Genomic DNA, 27,858 nt, shown 5'->3' on the forward strand with positions numbered 1-27,858 from the left:
AATATCATGGTACCGTTAGATATCATAACGGAAAAAGTGACCGAAAGCGAATATAGTCATTAATATATATAATCCTCATTGATATATATCGCTGATGATCGAATTTAGTAATAACGATCAGCGATGGTGGCGGTGATTGAAAATGGTGATTTTAATTAAAGATTCATGGAAAACAATTATTAATATGATTAAAATAAAAAATGTAGAATGGGAGAGAAATCAAAATTTTCTTTTAAAATAAAAAATAAAAAATAATTAGTGTTATCTACGAATAAGACCAACATGACTAATCATTTTAAGAATGTCCTAATAATTGGAAAAAAAAACCCTTATATTTCATGTTGTATTTCCTATATTTGAATTCAATAAGAAAGTGTACTCATTTTTTTGGAATAACTCAAATTTCAATTTTGCGTTTGAATGGTTGAAATGCAATTTGTAATTTTATACGGTAAAATGGAGAGACTATAAAGAAATATATATATTTTTTCAAAAAATACTTCCGAATACAACACAACAGATCTCTCTCTCTCTCGCGCTCTCGCTCTCCGGTCACTCAAATCACACACACGATGTCCCAAGAAAACTCAGATTACGAAGAAGGAGAAGAAGAGGACGAGCCGAGGCTCAAGTATCAGAGGATGGGCGGTAGCGTGCCCTCACTTCTATCAAACGATGCCGCCACGTGTCTCGCCGTTGCCGACCGCATGATCGCCCTCGGCACTCGGAATGGTACCGTTCACATTCTCGATTTTCTCGGTAATCAGGTATTTATTTATTATATCTTCCTTTATTAATTCATAATAATTTATACAATTATTTGTATGCGTGGTTGAATATTAGTAGAATTGTCGGTTAGTGGTTAGGTTCTGTTGTGAATTGTTATAGTGCAAGTAATAAATACAGTATCAGAAATCGGAAAAACGTAATGGTTATTTCGTAAATTTCGTTGTCGATAATGTGGCCAATCTTATATTATACAATTTGTTGCTAGAGGTAGTTGTTAATCTCCCCGTACACATAAAAATTTCCACCAGTTTTGTTGTCTAAAGAATTTAGTCCACATGTCTTCTTTTCGGCTTGTTAGTTTGTTTATAAGAATAAGGAGTATTTGAGTTTAAAATAGAGGTTGAGGTTGTAAGGAGTATTAGAATGTACTATTCATTTTGAATGATGTTTTCATGATTTTTGGAATAATATTAGCTACATATAAAGGGGTGGGCATGTGGTAGTTTATAAGATTAACCATTACCAAACCAACACATGCGGTTTGGATTGTTATCGGTCATTAACCATTACAGAACTGTTCATAACAGGTTTTGCAAATTTGGTTACCTTTTTTTCGGTTTCAGGTTTTTACTATTTTTTGTATTATTTTTTATATTTTTTAAGGATGATGTGTTTATTAGTGATTCTAGACATAAAATAAATAGTCACAAGTTAAATTCATAAATCTACAATTCTTAAAAAAATGACCTTGAGAAGAGATAAAAAATGCAAAGAGAATGTTTACCTATTTTATATAATAGTAATACAATCCATATAATATATAGTTGAAGTTAATATCTTATCTTATAGTACTAATATTTATGTAAAACAAATATTAATAATTATAAAGTTAGCATAGGATTTAATATATTATATACGAAACTAGATTTTATAGCAGTCAAGTTAAACTTAGTGGGGCTTTCACCTAAATCTGAAACCAGCCGTTATTTCTTTTTTCTTTTTTTTGGGATTTTTGTGGTTTTTCTTTTTCTTGTTTTGGATTGGTTTGTCGGATTTTTATTTCAATTTTTTCTCACCCCTATCATATAAATTTCAATGATAAACAATTTCAATACCTTAATATTTGAAGAATTATATTAACCAGAGGGCGGCTATACTATTTTGGACAATAGGAAACCATGTTAATTTGTACTAGATTAGTTCCCGGACGGATGCTCGGTTATAATATATTTATTTATTTATTTCAAGATAAATAACAAAGAACACTTTCATAAAATTTTATTTTTCATAAAAAATGATTTGTTAAGATTATAATTTCATAACTAAAGACCAATTAAACATAATATATGAAATTTAACATCCAAACTCATCCAAATTATTAATATGAAAAATTATATAATCCAGAATAGAATCATGTATATATATTTTGCACGATTAATATTACATAGAATCATGTTATTTTTAATTCATATTTATTGTTAAACATGTTAGATACTATTATTATTCATAATAAAAGGTTAATTAGCTTAAAATTTGAATTTAATTCAAGTTTTAAATGAGATTCTATATGCGATTCTAAAGTGTTCTTTTTTGTTTTTTCTTTCTTTCTTTCTTTTTTTTTTTGCCGAGGAATGATCAGATTTTATTCACGTAAATCAGTCAAGAGTACATGATAAAATTCAGAATGGACATCTCCCATTCTCCAAACATGATCAGTAATGGAACAACTGTATCTCGCTAAGTAGTGAGCTACTCTATTCGCTGACCGTTTAACAATTCTAAAACATATGTTTTTATGACTCAAACTTACAAGTATGTCTCAACATTCTTTAATAACTCTCCCCAAGTATGAACAACAAGAAAGAGAGCTGTGTATTGGCTGAACCACCTGCAAGCAATCAGATTCAATAGTTGTGTCTCTGTAATCATTTTCCTGAACCCAACTTAATACCTCCTTAATACCAAGCGCTTCTGCTAAATCCAGGTTGGGCTGTCCTCTCATGCAACTTGATCTTGCTTCGATTATCTTCCCTTCATGATCTCTTATTACAAATGCCCTATATATGTATATGTATATTAAGAGTTGGGTTCCTCAGAAACCCACTCTCTTTAGAGTCCTTGGAGTCCCATCTTAACACCGTTGGACATATCACCATCCTACGTTTGCAGGACACAAGCAGTTATCTATTTTGATTTTTAAGAACTCTTTAATATCCCGACACATAAGTTGCGAAACATCCTTGGATGCCCAACTACTAATAACAAGGGATTGAGTTGGCTCAGCAGTTTTGATTTTCAAATAAACTGGGCCTGCTATTCTGCAGATCCTTGCTCGACTGTACACTATAAAAGCGTTCTTCGGTCTTAGTTCCAGACGTAGGACATCAGCGTGTGCAGGACATCGACGGTATAATGGCGACGGTATATGAACACACAATGCAGAATAACAACTCCGTTACTGCACATTCATTGGCAGCATTTTAACACATAGCATATAATCAAAACTGGTGGAACATTGTCAAACAAAATGTTTCGCAGGACATCGGCGTGTGCAGGACATCGACAGTATAATGGAGACGGTATATGAACACAAAATGCAGAATAACAACTCCGTTACTGCACATTCATTGGCAGCATTTTAACACATAGCATATAATCAAAACTGGTGGAACATTGTCAAACAAAATGTTTCACAAATTTAGATAACTTAATTGACCATGAGACACGCATCCAATGAAAGTATGATGATTTATAATCCACAAGTGATCACCATAACTGCATCTTCTTCATTGTTAGACATGTTGTTCGTGTCCGATGGAGAATGTCGTTGCAGAACAAAGAGAGAAAGAAATAACGCACCACTGAAAAGGTTGCAGAACAAATGGCAGGATAATATCTCTCCCACAAACTCAGCAACAAAATAACTGACGCCACAATCGTGGAAGTGATGAGTGAGCGCTTAATTTGGAAAGATAAAGTAGTTAATTATTTAAATTTTATAAAATTCTAATTAAACTACAACCATTAGATGAGAATGAAATGGCGGGTTAGGATTGGGACTCCGGGAACTCCAAAAACAGTGGGACTCCAAATAACTTTTATCTGTATATTAAATATATATCAAATTTATAATCTTAATTATTATTTCTTGAGAAACATGATATAATTTAGACATTTAATTACATATTTGATTTTATATTTCATAGTAATTTGAATAGGTTAATAAAATTATAGATCTAACATACAAACATAATATATAAGCAAAATAGTATAACACCAATTTACATAAAAAAACGAATATATTACTTTAAGAATATAAAAAAATCAATGAGTGTTTTTATACGATATATTAAAAGAACATAATAAAATGAGAAATGAAGAGTAGAGATTATTTAATTGAAAAAAAATGAGGAAAAACGATTAGTGATGTTTGTAAAGGAGGAGAATATTTGTGGAAAAGGAGCATTACCTAATGAAAAAAGCTTCTAACCCGTGTCTTGCAAGTATAGTTTTTGAAAATATTTATTTTAATAATTTGTATGATTTACAAATATTTTTTAAAAACATATTTTTATTATATCTAATATAATATATTATTATGTGATTTACTTTATTAATTATCTTACTAATATGTTATACGTAATGTATATACGATTAAAGTCGAGATTTTCATTATAGTGAAAAAAAAAGATTTGGTGTTGATTTACCAATTATATTTCAATTAGAACAAAAAACAGGAAAGACAAAAAGACTTATAAATTTTATGTGAATCATTATATTCTGTTTACAAAATCTCCTTTAATTTTATTTAGAACATAAAAAGTATAGTGACGTGTTTATTACAAAACCTACATCTATATGATTTAGAATATCAAAAGTATAAATTATATTTTTATTTAAATATTATACATATACATGCTATTATTATGTAATCTTAACAGTTTATCGAACAATAGAGTCTAATGGTTCGTATTTATTCTGTGGTATTTAGAACATATAAAGAATAAAAGTCATATTCTAATTGCAAAAACTACTTTTTTGATTTTTACAAAACCTCCTTATCTTTTGTTTAGAATATAAAAGGAATAGGAGACGTATCATATTTACAAACCTACTTCTATTTGATTTAAAGCATCAAAACTCAAAAGTATAAATATACAAATATTTTTTGTTATTATGTAATTTTAACCATTTATTAAAGAATAAGATCTTATGGTTTGTATTTATTGTGCGGTACTATAGTAAACAACCAATTTATCCTCCTTAAGCTTATTATATATAAGGATATAATATGGACACATAAACATTAACTTTAAAGGAAGAGATGTCATGTGCCACATGTATAGCTTGTCCTTTGTTTTAGTTATAAGTAAGATTATAGAATATAAGAAAATGAGAAATGAAGAGTAGAGATAAGTGAATTTTTTTATAAAAAAAATGAGGAAATACAATTAGTGGTGTTTGGAAAAAAAAAAGAGGAGAGATAATTAGTGAAAAAGGAGATGAATTAATTAAATAAGAACACATAAGCATTAACTTTAAAGGATGAGATGCCACGTGTACATTGAAAATTGAGAAAATGACATGAGTCCAAGCTGAGCGAGAGAGTGACACAAAGTATATCTTGTCTTTTGTTTGAGTTATAAGTAAGCTAAAATGTTTTAGAGGAGAGAGAATTAGTGGAATTTATAAATAAGAGGAGAGAGAATTAGTGGAAAGGAACCATGAATTAATTAAATGAGGACACATGAGCATCAACTTTAAAGGAAGAGATCCCATGTGTACATCAAAAATTTAGAAAATGACATGTGTCCAAGTTAAATGAGAGAGTGACACATGTATAGCTTGTCCTCTATTTTAGTTATAAGTAAGATTAGATGCCACATCCCCCTGATAGATCCACCACTGTCTGTGCGAGTACAGTTCCGGCTTCACCATCTAATGTTTTTTGTTAATTAGAGTTCTGTACCTAACACTTGTCTGTAGCAAACTAACAATTATGTTATCTATCTGGTGACACCAATGGCAGATACGTGAAACTTTAGAGTTAAAATGAGTAATTGAATACATTGCATTTGTTGTTCTTTCAAGTTAATTTTTTATCTATAGGTGAAGGAGTACCCTGCACATACAGGTGCTGTCAATGATCTTTGCTTTGACGTAGAGGGCGAATATATTGGTAGCTGTTCAGATGATGGATCAGTAATCATAAACAGTCTCTTTACAGAAGAGAAACTGAAGTTTGATTATTATCGCCCAATGAAGGCTATTGCTGTAGACCCATATTTTGCAAAAAAATCATCTAGAAGATTTGTGGCTGGTGGTTTAGCTGGCCATTTATATATCAACACGAAAAAGTGGATTGGCTACGGTGACCAGGTGTGGCCTGCTTAAATAATGTAAACACGTACCTCTTTTTTGTAATGATCTGGTTCCTGAAAACAATGTTGTTTATTTTTCAGATTCTTCACTCTGGTGAAGGTCCTATTCATGCAGTGAAATGGAGAACAAATTTGATTGCTTGGGCTAATGATGCAGGAGTTAAGGTTTATGATAGCGCTAACAATCAGCGTATAACTTTTATTGAAAGACCTCGCGGGAGCCCATTCCCTGAGATTCTTCTCCCTCACTTAGTTTGGCAGGTGAGTTGAAGGATTAATGTAATGGTGTCACCTGTATTGGCTGGGAGGGGGAAAGTGCTGCCGCTATAATATAGGAGTAAAGCTTGCTCCCTTTATTATATAGGATTAGAGCTTGCTGCCGTTATAATATAGGATTAGAGTTTGCCGCCGTTATACTATAGGATTAAAGCTTTTTTAGGGATCTAAGATTTATACTTTTGTGTTTTCCAAACCATATTGCATAATCATGTCTCTTTATTGTTATTGCTCACTTTGTTCATATCAAATACAGGATGACAGCCTCCTGGTAATTGGTTGGGGGACATCTGTGAAAATTGCATTGATAAGAGCAAATCAAAACAATACCACCAGTGGGCCATATAGGCATATAATGTCTAATATGAACAAGGTTGATATTGTCGCTTCTTTTCAAACCGGCTATTACGTTTCAGGAGTTGCACCTTTTGGTGATAATTTGGTTGTTCTAGCTTATATACCAGGAGAAGAAGACAGAGAAAAGGAATTTAGTAACTCTGTTCCTTTGCGCCAGGTATTCATATTTCTGTCTGGATTTAGCTTGAGTGGCAACAAATTCTTCTTCCAATATTATACCAAGGTAGCACATTGAAATGCTAGGGAACCAGGCTGTCTTGCTATTTTTTCTTAAAATGAAACATATCCTGTATTTAAATTTCTGCAATATGCCAACCATAAGCAAAAATAGTACTCCCTCCGTCCCCCTCAATTGTTTACATTTGGGGGACGGGGGTTGGGCACACATTCTAATGCTCTCATAAAATATTGTTTGGTAAATTATTCTGAACTTGTTTTTTCTTTTGAATAAAAGTTTACTATCTAAACTTTTATACAAAAAAGAAAATTTTCAGAAAAAAGTTGTGGAATTATATTTTATATGCGCCTTAAAATGCGTGTCAGGCAATGCAAAAAAGTGTAAAGAATTGAGAGTGACAGAGGGAACATTTTTTTTTGCCCCTTAAGAAATGATTTACTGCTTGATTGGTTAGTATTGTTTTGATGAAGAGAATCTCCCTAATGTTGTTTCATTGATCCCTACAAGTTACACCGAACTAAATCACTCCTCTTCCTTTCCTGCACCAAAGTCATTCTTCTGCACAACATTTACAGCTAGCAGCCCTAAAAATTGAAGTTGCATGCAACATACAACACTCCATTATGTGCATTTTGAGAAATGGAACCATTATAAAGCAGTCTATTTAGTGCTTCTAAATTCTTTGACACTGTTCTATACAATTCACCTGAAATTAGCAGATTAAATATTTATACGTAATCATCAGATAGTAGAGGGTTCTTCTTCTTCTTTTTTTGAGAAATGGAACCATTATAAAGCAGTCTATTTAGTGCTTCTAAATTCTTTGACAGTGTTCTATACAATTCACCTGATATTTAGCAGATTAAATATTTATACATAATCATCATATAGTAGAGAGTTCTTTTTTTCCCCTTACAAAGATAGGAACTAACTTTTAAGCAAAAAGTATAGGATTTGAGACTCTTTCTTAGTATCATTCTATAAACTCTTTCAAGATTTTTGTATATGAATATCTCCAATTTTGACCAGCATTTTCTATTTTTCATTTTTGCTATCCACTGGTAGTACTGTTCTTTCCACAATTCACCATTTAAATGTGATATACCACTTTGCTTTTTATGGGTCTCACTGACTGATGATAAAAATATTTCTCAGCATGTAGAACTTACAAAAAAACTGTTCTGTTATGTAAGACTAAATAATCTATTTACAATATAAGAGGTCGTTTGGTTGACATGTTAATATTCAGGAAGTTGAAGTTCTCAGGAAGTATGCAAAATAAAGGTTTTTGCTTGACAAAAAGAAAGGAAGTGTAACTTCCATGGAAGTGTGAATACCCACAAAACATGGGAAGTTACTTACCCACCTCTCCCTTGGTTACTTGCACTTCCCATTGATTTAACTTCCTATATATTCAACCAAACAATTTTTCTAATTCCTAGGAACTTAATATACCAAGGAAGTATAACTCCCTATAGGAAGCAAATACCTATATGTAACCAGACTACCACTAAGACTGGAAAATTCTGATTTTTTAATGACAGGCAAATGCTCAGAGACCAGAAGTGCGTGTAGTCACATGGAATAATGAAGAGCTTGCAACAGATGCACTACCTGTGCATGGATTTGAGCATTATAAAACAAAAGACTACTCCCTTGCTCATTCACCATTCTCGGGTATAACAACTTCACAGTTCACACACATGTTATATGCATTGAATCATCAATAACAATATTGCATTGCATTTATATGTAGGGAGCAGTTATGCAGGGGGTCAGTGGGCAGCTGGTGATGAACCATCGTATTATATTGTATCCCCAAAGGATGTGATTATCGCAAAGCCTAGGTAACCATATTTTCTCACCTTCTACACACTTTCCTATTTAGGTGGTTTTCAATCAAACAGTATGACATCTTCAAATTAATTAACCACCACAAGGTAATTTAGTGCATTTATCATTTAGCGCTTATATCTGTTTGATACTAAAATATTGTTTGATGACCAACTGAATATCACCAATCACCATAACAAACTAATCCGAACCAAATTTCTAGAATATATAAAATTCCTATGATCTTCTACTAATACAAAAACAAAATAGGTAAGAACATCTAGATAAGTTTGAAAGTTGGTAGCTCCAAATATCAAAAATCAATCTTCCTGGACCCTTTCAAAATTAGAATTAAACTTTGGGACAATTCATGAAAAATTTATAAATTCCATATATATATATATATATATATATATATATATATATATATATATATATATATATATATATATATATAGAGTCATGCTCTAGTGAGAACCAATATTAATGTGAGATATGAGATCTAATCCTAACCACTCATTCAAAAATCCCATCAACATCCATTATCACTCATTAATTTTACCCACATCCTCATCACCTACCTTCATCTTCTTCATATTTCGACCATCACCTCCGGCAACCGCCAACTCCGGCCACCGGAAGTAAAAACTCACCGCTGCAAAAGTAAATCACCAGAAGCAAACCACCACACCACAATCTCCTCAGGTCACCACACTGCCCACTACCACCAACCACCGCCTGAAAATCACCATATCCATGCAGAAATCACCAGATCTCAATAAAAATCACCATAATCAAACAAAATCCTCCACCACAACCACCATTAATCATCACACCTGCCTCCTCCGCCACCACCACCATCTTCACACCACCACTGCTATCTAAACACAACCACCGCCACATAATCACCGAGTGAAAGTCAAACTGATCAAAAATCAATACAAATTAACAAAGATCGCGATGGCAACGAAGAGAGATGAAGGCGTGAGGAGAAGGGATGGCCGGAACTCAGGCCGTACCGGTAACGGCGACGTGCTGAGAGAGGGGGGCGGTAAGGAGAAGGAGAGAGAGAGACTAGTGGTGGTGTTCCGGCGAGGTGACTGCCGGAGGTGAAGCAACGACGGGGGCGGTTGGTGTGTGATGGTGGTAGGTGGTGTTGGTGGTGGATGGGTGGTGGTAGGGGTGGGGTAGAGTGGTGGATGAAAGAGATGAAGGATAAAATAGAAATTTAAATGTGTGGTTGTGATTTAATTAAGGGATAAAAATGCATGGCTGAGATTAGATCTCATATCTCACATTGGTTGGGGTTCTCATTTGAGCACTTGCCTATATATATATACTAGCTTATAACCCGTGCAATGCACGGGCGGTTATAATATTTGCTATTTTATCGTATATATTTTAATTCAAAATAATATTATTGTGGGAATAAAATTATGATAGAATAATATGATTAAATAAAAAATTTTATTTAACAGATGATAAATTCTTAATAGCTAATTTCGTCAAATGGCTAATAAAAAATTAGGTCGAACATATATATTTTACTCAGAATGTTAAAATACGTTTTTTTTTCATGTTATAGTTTAAGGAGATTTATAAAATTAGATATAAATCAATCAATCAATCTTTTAATATTTCGTTATTGATAATTAATAATATAGTATGTTAAATATTAAGTTGAAAAGACGCGTAAAACCAAATACCGACCCATCATACTAACCTAAATGTTTTGGTTTAATAGATAATAAAAAAATATATTATAACATGTTATAAATTAAGGAGGTTCGTGGGTCGAATACCAACCGGCTCACCGAACTCGACTGACCTACCGACTAACTGAACTTTTCAAGTTTCGAATTTAACAGTATAATAGTATATCATAGATTTATAATATTACTTTTAAAGTGAGTCCATTAGTGTATTTAAAAATAATGTTAATGTATTTTGGTTTGAAAAATATCACAGGTTATTTATTAAATTATATAGAATAATATATTTTTATATATGTAGCTCTTGTTAATTGTAGAAGATCCGTTTTTTAGTTAGAAAATTTAAAAAAGATAATGTGTTTTAGTTAAAAAGGTAATTACTATGTTTCTCGATATTATTTTAAATGATGGAGTTTTTTTAGTTAGAAAATATAAAAAATGATAACATATTTTAATTAAAAAGAATAATTGGTACATAGATAAGCCCGTATTTTGGCCCAGGTACCGATTGACCAAACTTTCAATGTTTCGGCTTTCGGCTTTAATAGTATAATATAGATATATAATATCTTTTTTATATGAATGTTGCATGTGTTATTTTTAGAAAATCGATTTTTTAGTTAGGATTCTGAAAAAGATAATGTGTTTTAGTTAAAAAGAGTAGTTGCTATGTTGTCCAATATTATTTTTATAAAATTGAGTTTTTTTAGTTAGAACATATAAAAAAAGATAATAGATTTTTTAGTTAAAAAGATAATTGATTATATAAGTAGGCCCATAATTTGGCCCAAGTACTGACCGACCAAACTTTTAATGTTCCGGTTTTAATAATATAGTAAACTAATATTATTGTGAGAACAAAATCATGATATATGTAGCCCGTGTTAATTGTAGAAGATCTGTTTTTTTGTTAGAATATATAAAAAAGATGATGTGTTTTAGTTAAAAAGGTAATTACTATATTTTTTGATGATATTTTAGATAATGGAGTTTTTTTAGTTAAAAAATATAAAAAAAAGATAACATATTTTAGTTAAAAAGAATAATTGGTATATAGATAGGCCCGTATTTTGACCTAATTACCGACTGACCAAACTTTCAATGTTTCGGCTTTAATAGTATAGTATAGATAGTATAGATAGTATAGATGCCTATGTATTTTTTAAGGTTTGACTTTAGTTTTTGATATAGTCAAATAGGTCTTATATTTGTTTTATGTTTTGATCTTATATTTGTTTTATGTTTTGATTTGTTTATATTTTGTTTGAAGCCCGCTAATTATAAAAGTCCGTATAATAGCCCGCGTACCGACCAATCAAATTTTTAATGTTTCGGCTTTAATAGTGTAGTATTTTTCTGAAAAAGATAATATGTTTTAATTGAATTACCATATTGTTCGATATTATTCTAGAAGATTGAGATTTTTTAGTTAGAAAATATAAAAAGATGATATATTTTAGTTAAAAGGATAATTGATTATATAGATGGGCCCATATTTCGGCCCAAGTACCGACCGACGGAATTTTCAATGTTTCGGATAGTATAGATATAGTATTTTTTAAGGTTTAACTTTAGTTTTGGTATAGTCAAATAGGTTTTATATTTGTTTTACGTTTTGATCGTATATTAGTTTTATGTTTTGATTTGTTGATATTTTATTTGAAACCCACTAATTTTGGTTGAAGCCCATTAATTACAAAAATTCATATAAAAGCCCGTGTACCGACCGACCAAACTTTTAATGCTTCGGCTTTAATAGTATAGTAAATATGTTTTATATTTGTTTTATGTTTTGATCGTAGATTTGTTTTATGTTTTGATTTGTTTATATTTTGTTTGAAGCCCACTAATTTTGTTTGAAGTCCGCTAATTATAAAAGTCCGTATAAAAGCCCGTGTACCGACCGACCAAACTTTTAATGTTTCGGCTTTAATAGTATAGTATAGATAGATATTTTGTTTGAAGCCCACTAATTTTGTTTGAAGTCCGCTAATTATAAAAGTCCGTATAAAAGCCCGTGTACCGACCGACCAAACTTTTAATGTTTCGGCTTTAATAGTATAGTATAGATATATATATATATATATTAAACAATAAGCAAATGTTATAATCATCATGACATCCTCTAGCACATGCACATCACATGTTCAATCATTAACACTACTTTTAAATATATTTAACATCCTTTCTGTAACTTCACCAGCCAAAAGTTTGTGTGTTTGTTTTTGATAAATTAAATGAGATGTGCTTTTGTTATAATCATAGTCCGCTCAAGTCTTTCTAGTGTTGTATTTTCACAACTGTGTACCTTTTGTAGAACAACAAAGGAAAATGTTAATATGTCAAGTCGTGTGATTAACTGATTATCTTACAACTCTCATGATTCTAAGTTGTATGCCCTTCTTTTGAGTTCTTGCTCAAAAGAGATTGCTAAAATATGTCTGTTCAGACTAGGAAATTTGTCTTACTCTTGTAAAGAAATTGGTAACCATAGGCTAGGATTCAAAATATAGGCATTCTATTGAATAGTTTACATTGTTTCCTTAGTAAAAAGGGGAGGAGAGAGTGAAACCTAGAGCTGGTGACCTTGTTAATCCCATTCCCTCCATGCCTCATATTTAAATTTGGCAGAAGTTAACTTCCCCGTCAGCTTTATATCCTATTTTAACTGGCATGTAGCCCTATTACGCAAAGTTAGGCATGAGTTACATATCTATAATGCCTCATTCTAAAGTCTAAATATTCTAAAATAAACTATATCAACTATTGACATTAAAATATTACTAAATCGTAATATTATATTTAATTAATAAATGTGTGGATAATTTTTTTTATAATAAATCAAAGGTAAGTATGTAAATGATTTATACTTTTTACGTCATTATATTTATTCGTAATGTAATATTATATAAGGCAGGATAGGTCTTTAAACACTAGGTTTATATATATACCATAGCTGCCTTTATCCCAATATATAAGGGTGGGATTCTTAATTTTAGGTGGGCTAGGGGTTGGTCATATTTCTCCCCGCCCTGTTGAGAAGCCTAAGAGGGATGAGCCTTTGCAACTAGGCTATCTCTGAATCCTTGAACTTTAAGCATTTTAGGCATCCGTGTGTATAAATTGCCAAAAATTGATTTTTTTTTCATTTAACATTTAAGTAGCTTGTAATTGCTTTTTTATTTTTGAGGGGGTTTGGGGGTGCGTAAGGGCAACTCCAACCCAACACCAAAACACCATTTTGGTGTCAAATTTGGTGTCAAATTCACTCCAACCCAACACCAAATTGGTGTAAAGTTGACACCAAATAAATTGGTTGACACCAAATTTGGTGTCAAGTATTGATTTGGTGCAACTTTTACACCAAATTTGGAGTTTTCCAAAATACCTACTATACCCTCACATATGTTAATGAAAACAAAATTATTCCATCTATGTCCCATTAAAGTTGTTTTATGTTACATTATTTATTCTTTAATCATAATTGTTTTAAATTTTCTTTCTTTACTATTTTACTCAAGTTTTTTATTTATTTCCAAATATCAATAAATTTATATTCTTATATAGAAGATATGTTTTTTAAATAGATTTGATTAAAAATAAAATACACAATGATTAAAATTACCTCACATATGTATTATCATGCACAACTTGACAGTTGAGGATGAACGAGACTTGAATTTGCATGTACATAAACGTGGAAACATCTTCTGCTGCTGTCGAAATGGAAAGAAATGGAGATGACGAATTTCAAGATTTTCTTAGTAGATATCGACAAATTAAAGATAAGGAAGCTCATTTTGAACTTCGCAACGCCTTGATCGAGCACATATGAGAAGAGCATGGGAATTCATATAATTAAGTTGTCCTCTTGAAATTATTAATGAATTTATAATTATTTTAGGTCCTTGTTTATTGAACATGTTAAAATTTAAGTACAAATTCAATAATGATATAAATAACTTAAAAAGAGAGAATATTCCATTTAATGTGTAAAAGATTCTTTTTGGTGTAGGATATGGTGTTGATGGGTTGGAGTGAAATTTTGATTTGGTGTAGTTTTCACACCAAATTGGTGTATTTTTCACACCAAAATGGTGTTATGGGTTGGAGATGGTCTAAGATATACAAAAAAAAAAAAAACCAATAAAATCCTCTTAATAGCTTAACATTTTAGGATAATTGGTAGTTTAACATGGTATGAAGTTTGATGGAGAGTGGTCTCAAGTTTGAATTCCTCTAACCACTAATACTTATTTAATTCAGACACTTGATGAACACAAAGTGATCCACAAAAATGGTTTTCGAGTAAGGCGGATTGTTCAGATATAATATAAGATCATGTTAGTCCTCCTACTTTGAGGTTTTTGGAGAACTAGTAACTTAATCCTAGAATCCTCAGATGTCTATGGTATTACAGTTCCAAAGAGAAGAGGTCTCAAGTTCGAGGGCCCCAACCTCTAAATGTTCTCAATTCTTGATCGTTGACTGGATGAATCAATATTGCTTCTTTTGACCCAATTTGGTTTTTTGAGTTAGGGATAGTGCTGATATGTTATGTATGATGATATTTAAGTCCTTTTAACACAAGAATTTGTAGTTTAATGCGGAGAAGCGCATTTGCTTATGAATTGCCTATTGTTGATAATTTTATTTTATTAGTTTCAAAAGCATTCATGAAATGTGGGCAATTTTTTTTACTATGAGAATATGTTTCTTCATATATTTTTGTTCACTCTTCCAACTTTTAAGCTGCAACTATTTATTAAACCTGCAAACTTTTGTAACTAATAATTAGGGATGCAGAAGATCACATATCTTGGCTTCTTCAACATGGATGTCACGAAAAGGCCTTGGCAGCAGTTGAAGCTGGGAAGGGGCGGAGTGAACTTATTGATGAGGTATAGTTCTTAGGAGCTAATGACATTCAAACCCCTCTTTGGTATGTATAGTGAATTGGCAATATCATCATAGTGGAAACCTATTATGGTATCTTTATCTTTGAGATTGTTAGGTTTATGTGTGAAAACACATAAAACTATCTTCCATATTGTAAAATAGTTTACATATTTTATTATAATGGTTTAAAGTTTAAACATGTAATGGGTTCTGGAAAGTAAACCCTAACGGTTCAGATAGCTAAAAAGAAAAAGAAGCACATTTATTAATAGTTCAAAATGTTTGCAGGAAGCCTCCAGTATAAGTATTTTTCAATCATGGTCCATCAGTGACTTGTTTCTGTATTTATTTGTTATTTTATTTTATGCTATATTTTAAGATGCATAATTAAGTTATGACAAAAAAAAAAAAAAAGATACATAATTAAGTGTTTCTTTTATAGTAGACACTATTTTATGAATGTACAATATCAGTCTAAATTTGGTTTTACTTGTTTAAGCTTACATGCCAACTCCCCACTCCCATTCTAATTATTGATCCATGTCCAAGAATCCTAAATATTTCAAAGTCAAAATATGACTTTTGGATCTGCACAAACACCAGTACCCCTGATTCTGGGTAACAAAGACAATCATATATCAGTAGGAAATGACATTTACATTGAAATTATAATGCACTTAATAGAATGCTCTTTGGTTTGGCAGACTCTATCCTAGATCAACCTTGAGATTGTACTTGGTACATTTTTATTTATTTTTGTTGTTAGATTGTTCTTCAGCAATCCATCATAACTGATTTTCTCATACAGTTCATACCCCAGTCATAACCCCCTCCCAGAGTTTTTTACGATGTGTGTAGTTGTGGCAGATTAGTTGGCTTACGGTGTCAAGATGGATATGATATGTGCATTTATGTGTTCAAATATTATGTGGAGTTGCATGCTTTAAATTGTTACGAATTATGTATCCATTGCGGACTACTAGAAAAGAATATTTTCACAGCGTGTATGTGGTATATATAACTCATAGTTTGTATTATGTAGTGTGCTGTTTGCTGCTATAACTGAACTAGTCAATTTCTGAAACTATGGAAAATTTTGTTTATACGTAATGATATCCAATAGGTTGGTTCAAGATATCTTGACCATCTAATTGTTCAAAGAAAATACGCCGAGGCTGCATCTTTATGTCCCAAATTGTTACGGGGTTCTACTTCTGCGTGGGAGAGGTAATGTATTGAACTTGTCTTCAATATGGATTATGGAATCATGTACTTTGATTGCAATTGAATAAAATATTTGACAGACGCTACCTATTGCAGATGGCTTTTCCACTTTGCTCATCTTAGACAGCTTCCTGTTTTGGTTCCATATATACCAACAGAAAATCCTAGACTGCGTGATACGGCTTATGAGGTCAATTACTTAAAATTTGATTATGTTATACCCTTGCTAGTTCTTTATATGCAGATTAGCTATATCATCCCAAATCACCTGAATGTTGAGACATTTGTTAAACAAATTACAGTGACACCAAACAAAATTTTCTTCACAATATGATAATCCTGACTTACAATTGGGTCACGTGTTCTAATTTACAATTTGTGAGTAAACTATTATATCTTTCCTTCGATCAAAAGGGAGAAGAAATTCGTAAGGAAGGTTTAAATGTCATTCATGTTTGCGTCAGGTTATTATTCGTAAGGAAGGTTTAAATGTCATTCATGTTTGCGTCAGCCAAATCTGATGGTTTGTTGGGGAGACAATACTCTAAAGACTAAAACCAGACTGGTAGAGTTTCTTTTCTCACAACAAGACCTTAGTGGTTCTTCGATGTCATACAGGTTGCTCTTGTAGCTCTTGCGACAACTCCAGACTTCCACAAGGATCTACTGTCAACTATTAAATCGTGGCCTCCTGTAATATATTCCGTTAAGCCTGTTATTGCAGTTATTGAACCACAGATTGACTCTTCATCTGTGACAGATGCGCTCAAAGAGGTGACTGTGATTGATAATGAGAGATTATAATAGATATTGCTGTTACTCATTTCTTCTGATAATATTATTCAGCTGTGTTAACAGGCATTGGCAGAGTTGTATGTTATTGACAAGCAATATGACAAAGCCGTTGCACTTTATGTTGAAGTAAGTAAGTGCTTTATATTTACAATATACATCACTTTAGCAATTGTATGCATTATACAAAACCCATATGAGATGTTAGGCAATTGCTGTTGTGTAACAAAGTACATTACTTTTTCGGTTGACTTATTTTTCTTTGCTGAAGTTGTTTATTTTAATTAATTTTTTCTATTTCTTCAGCTTATGAAGCCAAATATATTTGACTTCATCGAGAAGCATAACTTGCATGATGCTGTTCATGAAAAGGTATGATTTCATAAAATATACGATAATAGCCTGGGTTAAAAAACTTTTCACAAAATAGTAAAAATGCAAGAGAACTTGAAAGTTCTTTTAGCACTGTATTATATATAAATTGTTACCTTATGGTTTTTCCGGATAGCTTGAAGTTTCTTTGCCACGTGATTCCATGCTCTTCCATTTATCGCTTTTGTTCTTGGCAGGTTGTGCAACTGATGACAATTGATTGTAAGCTGGCAGTTCCGTTGTTGGTCCAGCAGAGAGACTTTATTACACCGTTTGAAGTCGTTTCCCAAATTTTAGCTGCAAAGAACAACTGTGACTCCAGATATTTCTTACATATGTATCTGCATTCACTATTTGAAACTAATCCTCATGCTGGAAAGGAGTTTCATGATATGCAGGTAAATAAAACGAAATTAAGTGAAACATATGTTCTGGTTGGTGAAAAATCTCATAAATTGGTTTACAAAGTTGAAGTAATTTTGTGTCTGCGTTCATTTAATCATCAGTGGAAGCTTCTATAGTATAAAAGTTTGACTCTTAATGTGGTTAAGTTATTTTCTCAGTGATTGTTGTAACCATCTATCACTAGGAACTGTAGATAATAGATTCCATTTTTATAAATCCAGTAATCAATTACAATCACCACTGCATTTTTTTCTGAAAACTTTCACATACTGTATCTGAGATTTATAAAAATACTGTTGTATGATTCCTGTGATAATTGTGTGTGCAAGCCAGCAGAAACATACTTATGTTTAATATAGAGACATACACAAAGTTTCCATCTAAAAATTCAGAAATCAAAACTAGGTATCATTGTTGGAGATCTGGCCATCACTAAGTTTTTATCTTCACATACCAATCAAAAATCAGTGATCTGGAATATAGTCAGTTGATGTGTATTGTGTGGATTTGTTGTTTATTTCAAGCCTTACCTTTATTAGTCTAGAAGTTATTACATATTTTTCCCTTGATCTAAGGTTCTGTATTGGCTTTCTTTTGTGGCTGTACAAGGACCCATAAATGTATTACTTCTTTCATTAGTTACAGGTGACTAAAATACATTCATGGAATCACAAGAGGCTCCTCCACTCTAAATATCTGCCAGTTATATTTTCTTCTATTCACCTATCCATAAGTACCAGTCTCATATTAATTCTGGTCACCACTGTCCACCACCTCCTCTAGCACATTTGCTGCTCACAAAACTACAATAACAATGTCTTCACACACACGCACTAGTACTAAAATGTCAGTTATAGGATATGATACTTGGTATAGAAAGAAGCAGTGTGGCTAGTTCTTGTTTTGAAGCAGTGGGTAGATGATATTGGTATAACATTGTTGAGATTTGACATGCCTGTCCTATAAAACGTTGTATTGTTACAACAATGCGACTGTAGACATTTCTCATCCAATTCACCATGATAGAACCAAGCTTGTCAAAAGTGAACACATATTAACATTAACTTTTTTAATATATGAGGACACTGATCCTAATAAAGATCTAGGTGATAAGATGTGATTACCAATTGTAGTTGCGTATGAGGGAAATTTGTACCCTCAACTTGAAGGAGAGAATAAGATGTTGTAGGACAGAAATATACTATGTAATTATAAGCAATTTACCGTTAGTTTTTCTTTGATATAAAAGCTGATTAGTGTTGCCTGGGGAAGAGAGAGAGAGAGAGAGAGAGAGACAATTGACATACTTAATTCACTTTAAACTTTACGTTGGCAGGTGGGAAAGGTTTGTTGAGTTCAACCACTTATATGGCCAAGTTTTATTATCTGTATGTGTTCACTGCTAGGTAGAAGGACCTTGAATCTGACTAAGACCCAGTTTGTTCTCTTCTTTACTAGAATAATCTGTGTGTGAGGGTCTTGTACCAAAGAGGAGACCGGGGGTGGGGGTAATTTTTGTTACTTTCTTTCTGTATTTCTGTTTTCATCTATGTTTTTAAATTTGTATACAAGTTTTGGCATCATTCTTATATTATAAAGAGATAACCTTTGTTACTTTCCTTCTGTACTTCTGTATTCATTTGTGTTTTTAAAATTTTTATACAAGTTTTGGCATCACTCTTATTTTATAAAGAGATGCCATACCCAGTGCATATAGCCTGCATTACTATTTGCTTTTACTTTCACACATTGTCTAATATGCACGGTACATTCATGGACTGTAATAGGTTGAGCTCTATGCGGACTATGATCCAAAGATGCTGCTTCCTTTTTTCCGCAGTAGCCAGCATTATAAGCTTGAGAAGGTTTGTTACTGCATCACTAGAATTTGTAATGTCTTCATGATGTCTGTTATTTTTGTTGACATTATTGTTCATGAATTTGATCTCAGGCACACGAGATCTGTCTTAGTAGAGACCTGCTGAGGGAGCAAGTTTTCATTCTTGGAAGGATGGGAAATGCCAAACAAGCCCTCGCAGTTATTATTAATAAACTAGGAGATATAGAAGAGGTACCTTCTCTGGATATGATCTGTCTTGTTTTTGAAGTTTTAAGTATCAAAAAATGCATCTGTTTTGCAGGCAGTGGATTTTGTGAGTATGCAACATGACGATGAACTTTGGGACGAATTGATCAGGCAGTGCCTTCACAAACCTGAAATGGTACCGTGTGAACCTTTTTGCAATAAAATTGCATGGGATAATAGTAGATGTACAAGGCGACCCTGCCTTTTTGCTCGTCTTAATAATCATATATTTTAAACTTGCAGATTGGTATGTTGTTGGAGCATACAGTTGGGAACCTCGATCCACTCTATATTGTAAATATGGTGCCAAATGGTCTAGAGATCCCTCGGTTAGTGTTTGTCTAGTGAATCCTTATAATTTCTCATATGGCTTGTTCGAAAGCTTAGGAATTCATTTGAAATTCGGTATTTGGTAAACATGACATATCTAGATAAACAAAAAATTGGATTTTTATTTGATTTCCAGAGGATTCCAGCATAAGCATAGAATGGAGAATTTGTAATGACAACCCAATTCTTTTCATTTGAAATCCATCAATTTAAAATGAATTTTGCGTTCCCAATCACAATTGCAATGTACTTTTGCATAATTTTCCATTTGATGTCCTTTAATCTTTTCAATGCATTCGACATAAATTGAGTAGTTGCTTTACTTATATCGTCAAGAGTTTTCTGAGGTTAAACGTTTTATTAGATAATAAATAGGTGTAGTAGGGTTGTCAAAACAAATTTGATTCTTCAATTTTAAATTAAGATTTAGCAAAAAAAATGGTAATTAAAAATATTATATGATTAAAAAATATATGTGTGTGTGTGTGTTTAATTACAACAGTTGTCATAATTTTTTTTTTACTTAATTAGTGATGTATAGTTTTTGACACAATTAATGAAAATTAAACTGCATTTTATATTTAGTAGGGTACAATTTTTTATACAATACATACAAATTTCTTATAAGTTAATAGTATTGCGCTGTGTCCCTGAAAATTGGAAAGAAAAGAAAAGAATAAAAAGTTGGTTATTCTCCTCTCCTAATCTTCCCCAAATGTGGGAAGAAATTTTTGGACACAATTAGGTAAAGAATATATTTCTCATTCTTTCGCCTTCTTTTCCTTTCTCTCTAAGAAAATATTACTCAGGAGTCAGGACCAAGTTAAAGAAATCAAATCTTTCACTTTTTTTTCTTTCAAATAAATGCTTCAGGAACACAATGTAATTTTTTTTTAAAATTGTTGGAAATTGCCATTGCAATGCACCATCATATTTGATTAACAGGTCCATGTATCTAATATATGGGAGATAACATTTGGTACGCTCGCCCATACTCGTACCAAAGTAACTTGTGTTCTGTGCAACACTGCTCTACCCTCGTCTTTGTATAGGAGTATCATGCTGATGTTGTATTTTCTCTGACTACTGTGCAAAATGTAAGCTTCATTTGTGTCTCATATTGTCTACATATGCCTTCTTTATTTGCAAGTAAAGAAATAATCTATCAGTGTGATATGTGTATCTATAGTTGTAGCATCGATATTTTTTTGTTATTAGTAGAGTAGTAGAGAACCTCTATAAGCATAACAGAAGTATGTGCTAATCAATTTTTTATTATGCTTTTCAGTCTAAGGGATCACCTAGTCAAAATTATTACTGACTACAGGACGGAAACTTCTCTTAGACATGGCTGTAATGATATTCTAAAGGTGCTGGTATTGTCTGAGTAATGATACTTCTTTTGCATTGCCCATTTCTCCCCTCCCGAGAAAAAAAAGTTACTTAATTTCTTAACGAATCGGTAATACCTGCACCTTGCAGGCTGATATCATCAACCTCTTAATTAAATACTATAAAGAAGCAAGACGTGCTGTTTACTTGAGCAATGAAGAGGATGAAGTACGTGTTAAAAGGGATGATAGCAATGTGTCCCAATTGACAGAAAGATCTCTCAGCATGAAAAATATGGAAGTCAAGTCAAAAGTTCGAGCAGGGGGGAGGTGTTGTGTGTGTTTCGATCCATTCTCTATACAGAATGTGTCCATCATAGTATTCTACTGTTGTCATGCGTATCACCTGACTTGCCTTATGGAGTCTTCCAATTCTGCAAATGACAATAAAAGATCGAAGGCCACTTCTAAGGAGGCAGTATCGTATTATGAATATGATGATAGTGATGCTGATGAAAGTGACAATGACAATATATCTTCAGGTGCTCCACAGATGCGATGTATTTTGTGCACTACAGCTGCAGGTTGAGTAAATGTGCGCACCTGAACAGATTTTTCTAGGTTGACATCTATAGATAATAAGTTACAGTATCAGTAACGTGCTAATTTACCTTCAAGCATATACTTTAACTGACATTTGCCCATTTAGAAGTATACACAGATCCTAGGTCTTGGTAAAACATATTTGGTGAAGGTTCCTTTTAGAGCGTAATATTGTAAAATTTGATCAAGTGAAATCCTCATCACAATTTTGAGATTGATAACTGAGAATGGAGAGTTAACTTTGTGAATGGGCTTTCTGCTCAATGTTTTTTTCCTTTTGAACTCTATGCAAGGATATATATTCAAGTTACAACTATGTGCAATCTTGTCCTTCTGCCGACATATCATATAATAACTGATTTGGAAAGTTCAAGAGCTTTACTATACTCTCAGATCAGCAAATGCCGTGAATTGGGTGGCATTTTGGAACGGATGGTGTTGGTATGTCAATCTTCTTGTTAGTCAGGTAAACGTGCATTATCAAATTTAAGAACGCATCCACTAGTCCAGTTATTGAGCATTTGACAGCAGCCTCCATATTGAAAAGTGCTCATAACTACTTATTAACAAGGTAAGATGTTTTTACTCTTTATTGCTAGTAGTTAAACTAAACTACTAAAGTATACGTTTGCAGGAGAACCATAAACCCACAATCGGTGTTTGTACTTGGCTGTGTCAGGCTGCATAACTCGGGACTGACATAAATCACAAAGTAGGTTTTCCTCTATTACTACCTGGTAGCACCTCAGTTCATATATATATACGTAATTATATACGCGTCTGTATCATTATAGTGCATATTTTGTTTCTGAAATTAAACAATTTTTGATGTTTTGGTGTTGGTGATAGAAGTACAGTGATAATTGATGTCTGATTGGAATATAATGTTTGGAAATAGGTACTTCTGTTGTAAAGACCATTGACCTGGTAATAGTGATGCTCAGTTTGGTTAGATAGGAAAGAGTGATGTACGAGTGAATGATAAACTGGAAACAGAATTAAAAGTGGAAAGGAATATGGATGAGGAGAGTGAAAAATAATTGGGGTTGTTTGGCGTAACTTAAAAGAAGTATTTATTGTTTATATATGAAAAGTTAATTATACGTGAGAAATAATTTTTATTTTATGTTAGAAATTCCCTTATAAATTTGTTACACAAACGGTACGACTAAGTTGCTCTGACTTACAAGCTAGAAGCTGGGCTTATAAGCCGAGCCAAACACCCCCATAGTGCATATTCTCTGTGAAGCTTTGCGAAGAAAAATGAGCATGCTTACGTGAAAGAGAGAGTTTAGATTATGGTTTAAGTTTTGCATGATTAGAGTTAAGGAAAGATTAATAGTACAAATTTTGTTCCCGCTATATTAAAGGGGCGTTAGAAGAGAATGGTGCATATAATGACAGTTTATTTAATACACATGATCATCGAGTCGCAGTGACAGCAGAACTTCTTAGCAGAAATGAACAGAAACTTATTTATCAAAAAAAAAAAAAAATGAACAGAAACTAATAGAATGACCTTACATTACCATATGCTAATAACAGAATTACAAGCCAAAACTGCTCAAAAGCTACATAACATGATTTACCATCATTATTCAACAAAGAGATCACAAATTTCCTACCACACAGCAAAGACTTATCAAACAAAGGTTCTTAGTAACACAGACAGAATACATATAGATATCGCATTAAAAACTACAGCTAACCAACAAGCGCAATGCCACTGGCAAGCAAGTTGTCGGCTAAAATCTTATTTGCAGCCTCAGAAGGATGAAATCCATCCCAGAACACATATTGTGATGCATTTGCACATGTTCCTACTGATTTAGCATTGCATAATATCGATGTTTCCAGCAGTCCTGTTCCACAGCATGCCCTTCTTGCCTCGGAAAACCCTGCATAATATGATTTAGTTTTATTTTATTCTGTCATTCAAACCGAGGGAAACAAAGAATGATCAGTTCTTGACATACCGAAGTTAGCAGGTTTAGTGACCAGATCATACAGAGACTGGTAGATATCTAATACAACTAGATTAAGGCCAGTCAGCTTGCTCTGCAGCCTTAGGGATGTCGCGTTTAGTTTATTGTTAAATGATAATGCCACGGCATTCATATTGGGTAAACACTGGTTACTACCATCCCCAAAAAGTGTGATGGATGCCGGAAGGCATCCGAGTGGTGGCAGTGTTGTGACACCAATCTTCCTTGCCCCCAGAGTGTATAGTTGCTGTACAATCATATCAGAAACTGCAGATAGTTACTGTATATATTGCAAATGCTACTTAGTGTAAAGAACATAATATGAAAGGACAAATTACCTGAACAACAGTAGCATAGTATTGCATAAGGATGTCTGAGAACTGATCAGGTGTGTAGTTCTTGTAAAGAGTTGGATTGACATAGTAGTTCTGTACGAAATCACTGGCACCAGAGCTAAGTAGGTGAATCGACCCGGATATTATTGATGAGGCATTGGAAATCCCTGCAATGCTAATCAGTTTGGTCTGGTAATCCTTGTAGTACAACACCTGTTTGCTCAATGGAATTGTATGCTGCACAGGCATCAATGATCAAACAATGCTTAGTCATATACTTAGATGTCTTGAACAAAAAACTAAGCCTGCAAACTGGAAAATTGTATAGTACAAAGTCGGTGCTTGCTTACATATATTTTAGCTGTATCTTCATAGTAGCCAGAAGAACCAGAGGCAAAGTTAGCTCCAAGTAAAAGGTTCTTCCCTCTGGCTTGCTTGCTCAAATACGCGGGTGGGTACGTAGTGAATCCCAGGTTCTCAGCTGATGAGAAAATATTTAGCAACTCACAGTAGCTATTCATGACAAGAACATAGTACAGAAAAGATATAGATGTGTGTTGAGAACTGAAATGTACCAGTGAAATCAGTAGCAAGCTTTCCATTACAGAACCTCCCAGTTGGCATGTGACTGATAAAATCTCTTCCATAAGGTGGAAAGTTTGATTTTATAATAGTGTAGATTTCATTGTTGTTGCCAACATCAACAACAGAGTCACCAAAAATGAACAATGCAGGAACAAGTGCTTGACCATGGCTCACATGCAGATCTCCAAGAGCACTAAGAAGAAAAATGAGGCAACTGATTTGCTTCAGAATATCTGCATATTTCTGCATGTTTACAAGTTTAGAAATTGTTTGTGTTGTAATAAAAGATAGTCAGAGGCAAAGATTTATAGGGAGATAGTACAAGTTGTGCACAGCCCACAGGTTGCCTAAATAGTTGAGATGGCACATCTCAAGACACATCTGTCTTTGCCTACTTTGGGTTTTGAATAAATACCAAGTCTTTTTTATAAAATTAGTATAATTTATGTAAAGGGTAAAAGAGAAGATTTAAGATTTTAACTAATGCTAAAGTTTAGTATTATTATTAATAGGGATGGTAGCTCTCTAACCACTGAAATTACCAGCTTCATATATATTTTGTTACTAAAAGAAAATGTGAGTGAGCTGTAGTGGCTTCTAGCACACTATAGAATGCAGAAGGGGATAATTTAGCATTCAAGTAATGTATGAGAATTGGTGGGCACAGGTATTTAGACATGCCAAGTGCCCAGGTAAATGCAGTGGTGCTGCAATGCAACATATGGAGAGTCAGTGTCGTGAAGGACCTCAACTAATTTCATATTGTACTGTGTGCCCTTGTATAAATGCACTGTATCCTCTTTTATGAACACTTGAAGTGATTCCCAGGTAAATGCAGTAATGAACTAGATTTGTTGATTCCATTCATAAGAGCAAAGTTCAACTGTGTCCTGATTGTAGCCCTAAATATAATATAAAAAATTATGTCTTAGTAGTTTATGACATATTCTACCAACTTCAACTCCAACAATGTGCCTTATTTTCACTATATGTTTTATATTTTATTATTAAAAGTTCACTTTCATCATTAAAACATAATATAAAGTAGAGATAAAAAGACAGTGTTGATAGGAATTTATTATAAAATATGAGATAGGACAAGGAGAGAGAGCCTCAAAAATAGGGGTTGTGTCAGTGATATAAGAGCATCTTCAATAGCCTCTTTATAGTGGCTCTTAAATTGAAATTTGAAGAGTATTGTAATTTTGCTTCCTCCAATAGACTCCTAGTCATTCTTAAATTCCCTAAATTTCTCAACTCTCTCCTCAATTGTAAGAGCTACTAGTCACTCTTAACTAATATTTTATAATAAATTTGTAAGCACTCATTCTCTCTCCATCCACTTTCTTTTGCACTTTTATGCACATGACTTGCTTTTAATAATATAAAAACAAATAAGGAGTGAATATAAGAGATGTTGTTGGAGTTGAACCTACATTAAATTACCGAGAGTCAATATTTTATATTATATTTAGTAAAAACAAATAAGGAGTGAATATTAGAGATGTTGTTGGAGTTGAACCTACATTAAATCACTGAGAGTCAATATTTTATATTATATTTAGGAGTGATTTAAGAGACTATTGGAGATGCTCGAAGGCATCACTAGGACATTGTTGGAGCAACCTTTTTTATCAAATGCCCTAAATTTGAACTTTGGACATGATATAAGGCTTCTTTTGGACTTGCTCTAATTTATACTATAGAGTTTGTCTAGTATGTGCCCATGAGCACATGCTAAGAGCATCTCCAGCAGCAGTTTAGCACATTCTTTAAATATAATATAAAATATTGGATCCTAGTGACTTATGATAATAATAGCTATTCCCACCTCCAACAATATTCCTTATATTCATTCCGTATATACTATTTTATTAATAAAAGTTACCATTATTACAATAGGTGAAGAGAGAGAACATGTTTGTTTTCAAAATTTATTATAAAATAAGATTTAGGAGAGGAGAGAGGTTAGCTAAAGATAAGGTATGACTAATGGATCTTAGTGATTTAGGGAATCACTAGGATACTGTTAGGGGTGTACACGGTTCGGGTTGGGCGGGTTAAAGAAATTTAACGACCCAACCCAATTAAATCGGGTTTTCAAATTCTCAACCCAAACCATAAAAATTAAATTCATAACCCAAACCAATTTGTTTTACTTCGGTTCGGATCGGTTTGATCGGATTATGAAATATAAAATAATTTTTTTTCATAATCTAGCAAAATCAAATTTCGACCCATGATAAAATTTTAACTGAATGTACTACAGTAAGCCGGTGAAATACACAGTGTCAGTATATACAAAATGAGTTGAGCACTATAATATCTTAAAAAACCTGCACTACTGACCAAAACAATTAAAACTCGATACCAGAAGCTTCAAAATTACAGCAATAAATTTAAAAATTAAGTTGAACAGAAACAATTAGTAAAGCACAACAAATC

At 32.7% G+C, this 27,858-nt stretch overlaps 2 protein-coding genes across 3 annotated transcripts; one reads left to right on the forward strand and one right to left on the reverse strand.

Annotated features, from left to right (window-relative positions):
• The first annotated feature begins 421 nt into the window (after positions 1-421).
• LOC108209597 (vacuolar protein sorting-associated protein 41 homolog) lies at positions 422-22,824 on the forward strand. Of its 2 annotated transcripts, XR_001804671.2 has the most exons (20): positions 422-767; positions 5,839-6,108; positions 6,192-6,371; positions 6,643-6,900; positions 8,466-8,598; positions 8,678-8,768; positions 15,265-15,367; positions 16,489-16,592; positions 16,686-16,779; positions 17,208-17,363; positions 17,448-17,510; positions 17,688-17,753; positions 17,951-18,151; positions 19,946-20,023; positions 20,110-20,229; positions 20,300-20,380; positions 20,488-20,573; positions 21,520-21,671; positions 21,863-21,944; positions 22,057-22,115. XR_001804671.2 is itself a non-coding variant. In XM_017380584.2 (19 exons), exons 1-19 carry the CDS (start codon positions 573-575, stop codon positions 22,492-22,494), a joined length of 2,799 nt encoding a protein of 932 aa, XP_017236073.1. In that variant the 5' UTR covers positions 424-572; the 3' UTR covers positions 22,495-22,824. The 2 variants fall into 2 exon arrangements, 1 of the variants encoding a protein (XP_017236073.1); XM_017380584.2 differs by lacking the exon at positions 21,520-21,671 and having other exon boundaries at positions 424-767; positions 22,057-22,824.
• A 1,191-nt stretch (positions 22,825-24,015) lies between these two features.
• On the reverse strand, positions 24,016-25,790 carry LOC108206988 (GDSL esterase/lipase At5g22810). The gene is made up of 5 exons (XM_017377445.2): positions 25,404-25,790; positions 25,179-25,309; positions 24,832-25,065; positions 24,485-24,740; positions 24,016-24,406 (listed from the first exon to the last, which is right to left on the reverse strand). The coding sequence occupies exons 1-5, from the start codon at positions 25,660-25,662 to the stop codon at positions 24,213-24,215; spliced, it is 1,074 nt and encodes a 357-aa protein (XP_017232934.1). The 5' UTR covers positions 25,663-25,790; the 3' UTR covers positions 24,016-24,212.
• Between the last annotated feature and the right edge of the window lie 2,068 nt (positions 25,791-27,858).

This window comes from Daucus carota, chromosome 2 (assembly GCF_001625215.2).
Source record: "Daucus carota subsp. sativus chromosome 2, DH1 v3.0, whole genome shotgun sequence".
Taxonomy (NCBI): domain Eukaryota; kingdom Viridiplantae; phylum Streptophyta; class Magnoliopsida; order Apiales; family Apiaceae; genus Daucus; species Daucus carota.

What these genes read in the sequence shown, in the direction of transcription:
- LOC108209597 (XM_017380584.2), top strand. Translation starts at nt 573, where the DNA reads ATGTCCCAAGAAAACTCAGATTACGAAGAAGGAGAAGAAGAGGACGAG. An exon ending in AGGAGTTTCATGATATGCAG is followed by an intron (nt 18,152 to 19,945) that starts GTAAATAAAACG and finishes GGACTGTAATAG; the next exon opens with GTTGAGCTCTATGCGGACTA. An exon ending in AATGGTCTAGAGATCCCTCG is followed by an intron (nt 20,574 to 21,862) that starts GTTAGTGTTTGT and finishes TATGCTTTTCAG; the next exon opens with TCTAAGGGATCACCTAGTCA.
- LOC108206988 (XM_017377445.2), bottom strand. Translation starts at nt 25,662, where the DNA reads ATGCAGAAATATGCAGATATTCTGAAGCAAATCAGTTGCCTCATTTTT. An exon ending in GCTTGCTACTGATTTCACTG is followed by an intron (nt 25,310 to 25,403) that starts GTACATTTCAGT and finishes TTTTCTCATCAG; the next exon opens with CTGAGAACCTGGGATTCACT. An exon ending in CACTAAACCTGCTAACTTCG is followed by an intron (nt 24,407 to 24,484) that starts GTATGTCAAGAA and finishes CATATTATGCAG; the next exon opens with GGTTTTCCGAGGCAAGAAGG.